Here is a 10,153-nt window from a genome sequence, read left to right as displayed (position 1 = left end):
CACATGCTCATGGCAAGGCCCTCAATTTCCCTGGACTATCTTCCACATGGCCCCAGGGAAAGGGACCCAGTCCAGCACTTAGGTCACTGCATGAATGTATTGGGAGGCAGTAAGATACTCTTAGGTGGAAAGTCCAATAACAAATTCTCCCTGCCCATTCCAGGCTAAGATTATACTAAGATTTTCTCTGCATGGAGACCAACCTCCAAACCCAACTGACCTTAAAACAGCATAGTTAACCCAAAGTCAGTTGTGTTGGCTTTCCCCAGTTCTTGGGTAAGGATGAGAGGACAGCCTCCTTCAGAGCTGACAGCGATGAACCAGCCAGGGAAGGCCACAGACTCAAAGGTGGAGTTCCTGCCACTCTGGCTGTGGTAGAAGAGAAAGGACTTCACAGGCTCGGGTTGGTTGTACAAATCCATTATATCCTTTTCCTGAAGGGTGTGAAGGAGACACCAGCAAGAAACATAAATGTTTGAATGTTTCACATTCTTTACACACTGATATTCCATGTCCAAGGATAGCATTCCCTACTCATTGAAGCAGCTTGGAGACCTCTGTTTCATATTATGGGATTGAAAATCATATAAATTAAATTCTTTTAAGATTATGGTTGAAACTCAGGCTACAAATTTTAATGGTTCTTAATGTGAGGCTCTGAAAAATGTGTTGACATGAAAGTTTTTGAGAATACAAAGCATTGATTGAGCCATTATTTTTTGTTCAGAAACAGAAACTTAAAGAATATTTATGTAACAGTTACTGTAAATTTCAAATTAAAACATACTTGTTTTCTGTCAGGTTTCTGCACCTTCAGCACTATTGACATTTTAAGCAAGATGATTCTTTGTTGTCAGGGTCTGTCCTGTATAATATAGGATGTTTAGTAGCATCCCTGTCATCTACCCGATAAATGCAAGTATCACACCCCCATCCCAGGTTGTCACAACCAAAACATCTCCAGACATTGACAAATGTCCATGGAGCAAAATCACCCCTGGCTGAAAAACACTGTTTTATATCTTGTCATCAAGTTGAGTGTCTGCCTATGCTTGTTTACTGAAAAGGGTCAAGAGAGTTCCTGTAGTACACAGAGGCCTGCTATAATTATCTTTTTTTAATAATGGAAAATTGCGATTATTAAAGTGTTTGTTACAGAGAATTATGTTTGTTCATTTAAATTTGCAATGTATTTTTTGCCAGAAAGATGTTTTAATAAGTTCATCTACTTTGTGATAATTAACTGCTAAAATGGCCTTGCTGATTTTACTCTGTGTGTGTGTTCTATTGAAGTTAGACATCATCCTTGCCAAATTATTAATATTTTTGTAAATTAAAATAATAAGTCATTTTAGTAGGTTTGTTTCAAAACATCCCTGCAATGTTTCTTAGTCTTTCATAACATATACCAACCCCAAGGAAACCAAAAATTAAAATGCATGAGCATAATAAGTACATTGTCTTTTAAAAGATCCTAAAATCTGAGTTTCCATCAAATAAATGGCAGGACCTGTCTTCCACGCTCACCGTCAGCTGCAGCGTGGGCTGGTCCCCAACCTTAGCACACGTCAGGCAGAGATTGAGCCCATTCAGTCCCAGGTAGATGGGGTTCCCTCTGTCTTTCTCAAGGGTCTCCACATGTCGGCATGAGATTAAGGCAATAGTGACTGGAAACACGATGTGAAAAGTGGTGTTCAGGTGCCATTTCCAGGGTGGTATCTCTGAGCCAGAGTTTTAAGGGAATCTGCTAACTGACACTCACAGTGCACTCATAGAGTGGTCACCCTGCCACCCACCATCTAACCCAGACACCCATCCTATGCTTGGGGAACACTTTCCATTAGAAAATTCAGTCTTTCATGGATTCAAAAACTGGTCCTCCCATAGATTACCCTCTTTTGTCCTACTCTTACTCCTCAAAGTTTCTCAGAATATGTCTTCTACTGTTTTTCATAGGCTGACCCTTCAGTCTCCCTTAAGCTTTCTCTCTCTTCTCTGACTTCATGACCATAGTCCCAGAACAACCTTATGCTCACCCTTTATTCATTATTGTCTGTGAGATGCTCCTGTCTGTAGATATGCCCAGTTAACAAGCCCACTGTGGAATAACGTCTGAACATCAAACACACAACAGCACTGGACAAAGGAGCTGCCTTTGACAGACCGTGGCTACTCACCTGGAGACATACGGTCCTTCCTCGGGACTGCTATGAGTGTCTGGTCCTGAAGAACCCACACCCGATGATTGACATCCTGAATGCTCCCCCGCTGAGGTGTGTCAATTTTCAATGCTGTTGAGAAAGTCAAAATGTAAATTAGTAAGAATGAGAGCACAAAATATCACCCCCTTGTCCATTTTTCGCCCTTCCATGAGGATCTTTACCTTTTTCCATTGTGGTGGTGTTGTTTCAGAACTGCCAAGGATAGGAGTCCTTTTATGTGCAGACCAACCCCAAGAGAGGACCTGAGTCAGTCCCAAGCCACAGTTTAACCCTGGGTCAGATGAAAGACTGGCGGCCAGCCCAGCAGTGACCCCAGTCAGAATCTATACTCCCAGAACTCTCCCAGCACCCTTACTTTATTGGATGCAGTCTACCTCCAGCAGAAGCAGCTGCACCTATGAATCCTGCCCAGGCCTAGACACAGGAACTCTAATATGACAAAGAGTGCCAAGGCCAAAGACCTGGAAGCAAGAAAAAATCAGAGGTCACCAGACTTTCCAGCATAGGCCACACTGATAATCTGTTACGAAGGACCCTGTATCCCTACCATTATGAACTATGGCTTCTACTGCACTTGGGTTTTCTGACAGGCTGTAACAGGGCCCAGGCCTTTTATCCACATGGGCAAGGAAGGAAGTTCTGCCTCACTGGGGCTGGAACTGCCCAACACTCAGGATATTTTCTAGTTCCTGATGCCAGAGGATTTAGTGACTCTTTATGTGAACAGCATGGTTAAGACTTATCCAAGCACCCTGAAAAATGAGGGCATGCTAAGCTTTTAAGAGCAGGAAATATAGTCACAGATACTGAATTGAGAAACATTATGGGACTTCTTCGGGCCAATGACTCATCTCTGATGCCACAAAATGAAACAATGGAATTATTCCTAAGAGTGGGAGCCCCTAGTAGGTGCAAGATAGACTGAGGAGGGATGGGTCTCTTAAGACCTCTGTAGCTTCTAACCACTCCTGGCCCACAGACACTATATTCTTGGTTAATTTGAGACCAGAAGCACGCTGACTCCAGTGACCCTCCTCTAGCTTCTCAAACCCACTGTGCATGCTGCTTCTCCACCAAGGGAGTCTTACTGTAGCAAAGCCAGTTCCTGAGCACCCTAGCCACCTCAATTAACTCTAGATCACTATCCCTAGTATAGGTAGTGTGATGGTTAATTTTAAGTGTCAATTTGATTAGTTTAAGGAATACTTAAAGAACTGGTAATGCATTAGTTTGGGGTGTGTCTATGAGGGTGTTTCCAAAGAAGATTGGTGTGTCAGTGTACTAGTGGGGAACATCTACCCTCAACGTAGGTGAGCTCCATCCAACTGGCTGGGGGCCTGGGTGGTGTGAAAAAGACAGAGAAAAGGTGATTTTCTGTCTCTCCTAGAGCTGGGACATTCTCTCCTGCCCTTGGACATTATAATTCCAGAGTTTGGACTCCAGGACTTGATATCAGCGTCTCCCGGGGTTCTCAGGCTTTCTATCCCAAAGTGAGAATTACATCATTGGCTTCCTAGTTCTGAGGCCTTAGGACTTGAACTGAGCATGTTACCTGCATCCCAGGGTCTCCAGCTTGCAAATGGTCTGTCATGGGATTTCTCAGCCTCCAAAATTGCATGAGCTTATTCCCCCTAATAAATCCCCTTGCATACAAGGTGTCATCAAAAAGTTCATGGAAAATGCATATTAAGAAAAAATTACGCACGGATTTTGAATTATTTTGCACCAAAATAAACTCCTACTAACTTGTTATAATATGTTTAACAGGATCTAGTTTGAGGCACTACGAAAGGTAAGACATCAGTTTGAAAAGAGACGTATCAGAGAAACATGAATTCTTCTAAAATTGAAGCAAGAACAAAAATCAAATTTACGATGAAACTTGGGTTTCATCATACTGAAATCATTGTTGGCTTATGAAAAGTTTGTGGGGAGCATGCCCCAAAGAAATCAGCAGTTTACAATGGATAACTCATTTTAAGAAGAAGTGAGACAATATTGAAAATAGCACCTGCAGCAGCAGACCATCCACATCAATTTGCAAGGAAAAAAACAATCTTTTTGTGCCTTAATTGAAAAGGACTGAACATTAACAGCAGAAACAATAGCCAATATCATAGACATCTCAATTGGTTGAGCCTACACAATTATGACTAAAATATTAACGTTGAAGCAAGGTGGCTCATGCCTGTAATTCAAGAACTTTGGGAGGCTGAGGCAGGCAGATCACCTGAGGTCAGGAGTTCGAGACCAGCCTGGCCAACATGGTGAAACCCCGTCTCTACACAGGTTTGTCAGTTGACCCTGCAGAACCCACTTATACAAAAAGTCTGCCCCCTTTGTCTACAGGCTCTGCATCCCTCAATGCTTGTTGGTTGAACCTGCTGATACAAAGTGCCAACTCTGTGTGTGTGTGTGTGTGTGTGTGTGTGTGCATAAACACACATCTTACTGATTCTATCTCTCTGGAGGCTCCTGACTAATACAGCAGGGAAGGAAGCCTGGCTGCCAGATGCTCCAGTGCTCTGAGCTCACAGTACCTGACATTAGCTCTTCAACAAAAGGAAGCTGAGGTAATACTGTTGATGCTGTGCTCCATATCTTCAACAACCTGAGTTCACAACTGCTGTTGGAGATCCTAGCATCTGTCAACTTCACACCTCTAGGGCTTCCATCTCAGGGGCAACTTCAGTAAGTGGTGAAATAAACTGGTAGACAAATGTTCAGCCTCCCCATCCTCTGATACGATAACACTGAGGTTTCTCAGAGTTGCCCCATAATAGTAACAAAATCACTAGCATTTTCTCTATTGGATTTCCTGGAATAATCCCCTAAATGAGCTCCCTGCATCCAGGGTCTGCCTTGGGGAGAACCCAAACTAACACAGTAGTTTGGTGTTCGAAAGCGAAATACTTGTATTCAAAAGATGTGCATTCAAAATTAGGTTTTGCAACTTTTGGAATTGTGTCTTTGGAGAAATTCTATCACATCCCTGATCCTCAGATGACTCATATGAAATGCATTACACCTTGCTGGGCTGTTATGTGGGTTAAAGTAGAGCATGAAAAGCTCTTCATAAGTGACAGCTTCCTGGAACAACTGACCTAATGAGTCCCCTATGTCTGTCACCAAGCCCCAGATGGACCTGTTTAGCTCAGTCAGCATTTTTGCTGTGACTACCAATAGATCATCTCAGATCTTGGTTTTTGTGCAACTTCATCAATGATCTATCTGGCCAGCAGGAGAATTTCCTCCTGTTTACACCCTATCTCCTTCCCAGATATTCTTACTGCATGGTATGATATAAAAGGCCATTAAAATTTTGTCCCAGGTAGCCCCACAGTCATCTCCTCCATCTCCTCAAGAGTGTGAAATCATGTATAGCCCAAATTTAAATGTGTAGCAGGTATCCCTGAGTCAAAATTAGAATTTGGAATCATGCTGAGTTTATAAAGAGGAGCTTCCTCAGGTCTCCATTAGCATAAGATGATTTCCATACTCAAAGAAGAAAGTTCAGAGCCTATGACATCAGCCCCACTCTCTCTACACAGAACTGAATCCACATGAATATCTTCGGGGAAGAGGCCCAAGGTCCTTCCATAGGTATGAAGATGCAAACAGACAAAACATATTGGTTTGGATGCTGCACATATGAATGCAAACTCATTTGTCACAACAGCTAAGATGTAGGTCCTTTAAAATTCTTATTTCATCCCATAGATACTCGGAGCTCTATATGGCTTGGGTACTTAGGCCACAGTGCCATCAATGGAGGTGGTGAGGGCTGTGGTGATACTAGATTGCTCAAGACCTGTACTTATTTCTCTCTAGCATGGAGGAAACATCCTTTATAGCCAAAAGGATGAATGCTCCTGAGAAAGGACACTGAGCCAAATATGATGAAGGAAACTTCTCGCTCTGCAAGAAAAGAATTCTGCAGGAGTAAAGCCTAGAGTTGCAGCCTTCTCTCTCTCTTCAGCTATCCAGGACTAGACCTGTCTTGGGATTTCATTCCTTTGTCCATCCCTATCTATCCTTCTTTACTCACTTCAAGGTTTAATATAGTCACCTCTACCTTGCAAATCTTTCCAAAATTTTATAGCACAATTTCCACCATTTATTTTGGCTACTATTATTCATGTATTGCCAAATCATTAGATAAAATTTTCCTTGTTGTGTACATCTTTAATACTTAAGGTGAACTTTATGGATGATACATTGGCATTATTTTGAAGCTTGCCAGAAATGCAGAATCTCAGGTCCTACTCCAGACCTACAGAACCAGGATCTAAAATAAAGGAACAGTAAAACCACTATATGCTCTCTGCTGATATAGTACACCTTATGCTCAGTACTGTAGTCACACCAGCACAAAAATAAAGAGGTCAGTGCAGAGGGTTGGGGCTGGGGAGGTGGCAAGCTCATGAAATCTAGATTGCCTTTCTCCAACCTCTAAGAACCGTGGAGAGGACTGTCTTGGCACTGAACAAAGGAGAAGAGTGAAAGAAAAAGAAAAGAAGCCATTTCTGGAGGGCTGTGGCCAGGGACAGACTCTCACAGAGACTTTCACACTGAATACTCATAGCTTCATTGAGCTAAAAACACTCAAACTGTATTCAATTTCATGTAGGCTAAACCCATTCCACAAGAAGCAAAAATAAAGCCTCTCTAGAGGAGGGAAGAGTCACTCAGATACATTTTCAAAGGCACAAGCCACACATAGTTGAAGATTACCAGGCATATGAGTAAACAAGGTCACAAGAACAAGAACAACAAGAAAAAAGAAACAAAGCGAACAAAACAAGATAGCAGAAACATATCTACACAAACTTCACATTTTGTAATTTTTTTGCACACAACATAAAGCAACCATCCTAACCATGTTTAAGAAACAAATGACAAACATGAAAATATTTTTCTAGAACAGAAAACTATGGACAGCGACAGATTCAAAGGAGTCAAGCAGAACCTCTATGACTACATGATAAGTAAATTAAATTAAATAAGCCAATAGCTATATTTAGCAGTAGGCATCACACAGCAGAAAAGAGAATTAGCAAATTTGAAGACAAATGAGAAGAAATCCAGATTGCAGCACAGGCACAGGAAAGCTGAAAAATACAGAAGAAGGTGGAAAAAATGTGGAGAATAAGGTGAGAAGGTGTAAGATATTGATTGGAGTCCTAGGAGGAAAGATAAAATAAGGCAGAGTAATTATTTGAAGAGAGGATGGCTGGGAATGTTCTCAAACAATAAAGACACTGATCCACAGTTTCAAAAAACACAATAAATCTCAAATAACATAAATTTTTTAAAGATTCACTTCTAAACACATAAGATTGATATTTTATAAAACCAAAGGCAAAATTAAATGTAAAAGTAGCAGATAATAAAAACTCATTACCTTCGAGGGTGCAAAAGACTGACAACTGACTTCTCAATTACAACAATGAAAGCCAAAAGACAATAGAATGATATCTCAAAATGCAGAAAGGAAATCTTCCAGTGGAATTTCATATTCTGCAAAATTTCTTAAGTTTTTCAGATTAAGGGAAAATCAAGAACATTCTGAGACAGAAACTTGTGGTGGCAGGATAAGTATATCAGGCCCCTCCCTCTTGGAAGGAAAGCATTTTGTCCTCACAGGGATGAATACATAGTCTGGGTGTGGGTTTGCTCTCCTACATTCAGAACCTCAGCTATAACCACTATCCAGGGGCCTATGGAATCCCATACAATACAACATCCAACCAGGGAGTCCAAAACAACATAGCATCTAACCAAAACACTAGCCCTATAGTGAAGGAAAAGCTGAAACAAGTCCATGATCATTAAGTTCACTTAACGGTGTACTAGTACATTTTTAATAACTGGCTCTCCAGGAAAAAAACAAAAGCCCTGATTTGTAGTATTTGTCAACTTTCTTGATGTAAATGCTTCTATAATGGGCAATTTCAAGCTGCCAACCGACTCAAAAAAATCCTGAAAATGTAGTAATTGACCCCTCAAAGTCAGTATAAGCCTGCTCCACTACTTCCCTGGACTCACTGGTCAACCCAAAAGTAGCAACCTGATGGAGCATTGAATGGCTTCCTGGAGGTATACCTGGAACACCATATAAGTGGTAATACTCTGGAAGGATGGGCTGCCATCCAGCAGTATATGTAAGAGGAGGTATAGCTGCTTTTACATATGAAGATAGGGAGGTATATGCGTGTAATATTTGTGGAACCCAGGTGATCCATTTGGACACCTCTTGGTATTCCCTTGACTAACTAAATGTGAACAGACATGCAGTAACCCCAGCTCAAGTAGTACATGACTGCCAGAGTGAAGGGTTTGATCACATCCCCAGGAGAGCCACTAAGACCTGCCAAGCTATTAGTTGAAGGTAAAGGAAATTTAGAATAGACAGTGGAGACAAAAGATGATGAGAACAAACTGTCAGCCCAACTATAGAAATGGGTGCTGTAGTCAATTCACTAACATTCCTCTGCTAAGTTTCCCTTCAGGTAGACACCCATGGGAAGCATGGATGATCTGCTCCCAAACATACATAGAGGGTGGGGTCCATGCAGCATAAGAGTGTATTGTGAGCATGGAGGTGTGACTCTCAGACTTCCCTTTAAGAGAACCTGTTACAAGGAGAACAGTTGGAAGACAACCTCAGCTGCCACAATTTTGGGTTCATGGCAGTGCTCCTGCGAAGAACACTCTTTTCTTGGACTGCTCCCAGCCAGTGATGGCAGCCTTTCCGACTGATGTGGAATGCCTCTGCAGCCAAGCTTTGCTCTAGGGCTCCCCCATGTGCCAGGTTGAGACTTTCTCAGAGCTTCACAGGTGCACTGCAGTCTGACACTCTGCCTACCCACGCCTCCTTCCTTCTCTCTCTCTCTCTCTCCTTTTTTTTTTCTTTTTTTTGACAGAGTCTCAAGACGCTCTGTTGCCCAGGCTGGAGTGCAGTAGCATGATCTTGGCTCACTGCAGCCTCTGCCTCCTGGGTTCAAGTGATTCTCCTTCCTCAGACTCCCAAGTAGCTTGGACTATAGGCACGTACCACCATGGCTGGCTAATTTTTGTATTTTTAGTAGAGGTGGGGTTTCACTGTGTTGCCCAGGCTGGTCTCGAACTCCTGACCTCAAGTGATCTGTCTGCCTTGGCCTCCCAAAGTGCTGGGATTACAGGCGTGAGCCACCGCACCTGACCTTTCCTTCTCTCTTTTCTATCATTGGTGTCAGTCCTGCCTCACAGTCTGAATGCTCTCCCTGCCTACTCCTGATCCCTCTTTTTTGCCCTTCAGGCATGTCTCCCATTAAATCTCTTAACATCTTCTCATCAAAGCACCCAAACTGACATGACATATCACCATGAATCCCAAGAATGTGAATAAGCAAGATGTAAAAGAATACACACAGTATTATTTCATTTATATGAAGTTTAAAGCATACACAACTAAACAATATCTATTTTAGGGACATATACATAGATGGTAAAACTATAACAAAATTTAAGAGAATAGTTACCATCAAATTTAGGATGACAATTACATCTGTGGGGAGGAAGAGAAGAGGATAGAATAGAGGATGGGCATACAGTTCTTCCAAAGTTCCTAGTTCTGTTTATTCATCTGGGTGAGTTTATATAGGTCCCTTTTATTTAGACCTTAGATATATTTGTTACAAATATTCCTTCTTACCTACTCAGTATTTATTTTACACCATAGAAAGAAAATGGATTCTAAAGCAATTTCCTGGATTTCCTGGAGATGATCAGGACAATACAACAATAAGTATTATTGTTTATTGTCTTTTAACTGTTTTTGATATTTACCTCCATATTTATTTGAGTTTATTGCTATTCTTTATTGAGTGTTTACATAATCTCATTACTTCATTAAATTCTTAGACAGCCTTTTTTAAAAGCCATATGTA

General features: G+C 41.5%; 1 protein-coding gene across 1 annotated transcript; it reads right to left on the bottom strand.

Annotated features, from left to right (window-relative positions):
• Positions 1 to 221: 221 nt before the first annotated feature.
• On the bottom strand, positions 222 to 2,807 carry IL36A (interleukin 36 alpha). The gene is made up of 4 exons (XM_002811791.3): positions 2,384 to 2,807; positions 2,178 to 2,291; positions 1,528 to 1,667; positions 222 to 434 (listed from the first exon to the last, which is right to left on the bottom strand). The coding sequence occupies exons 1-4, from the start codon at positions 2,391 to 2,393 to the stop codon at positions 222 to 224; spliced, it is 477 nt and encodes a 158-aa protein (XP_002811837.2). The 5' UTR covers positions 2,394 to 2,807.
• Between the last annotated feature and the right edge of the window lie 7,346 nt (positions 2,808 to 10,153).

The sequence above is a fragment of the Pongo abelii genome, chromosome 12 (assembly GCF_028885655.2).
Source record: "Pongo abelii isolate AG06213 chromosome 12, NHGRI_mPonAbe1-v2.0_pri, whole genome shotgun sequence".
Lineage (NCBI taxonomy): Eukaryota > Metazoa > Chordata > Mammalia > Primates > Hominidae > Pongo > Pongo abelii.
The sequence above is the reverse complement of the archived record's forward strand: the minus strand, read 5'-3'. Positions and strand labels throughout refer to the sequence as shown.

Coding starts and splice junctions, on each gene's coding strand:
- IL36A (XM_002811791.3), bottom strand. Junction 1,668..2,177: donor GAAGGACCGTATGTCTCCAG/GTGAGTAGCCAC, acceptor TCGTGTTTCCAG/TCACTATTGCCTTAATCTCA. Junction 435..1,527: donor AGCCCACGCTGCAGCTGACG/GTGAGCGTGGAA, acceptor CACACCCTTCAG/GAAAAGGATATAATGGATTT.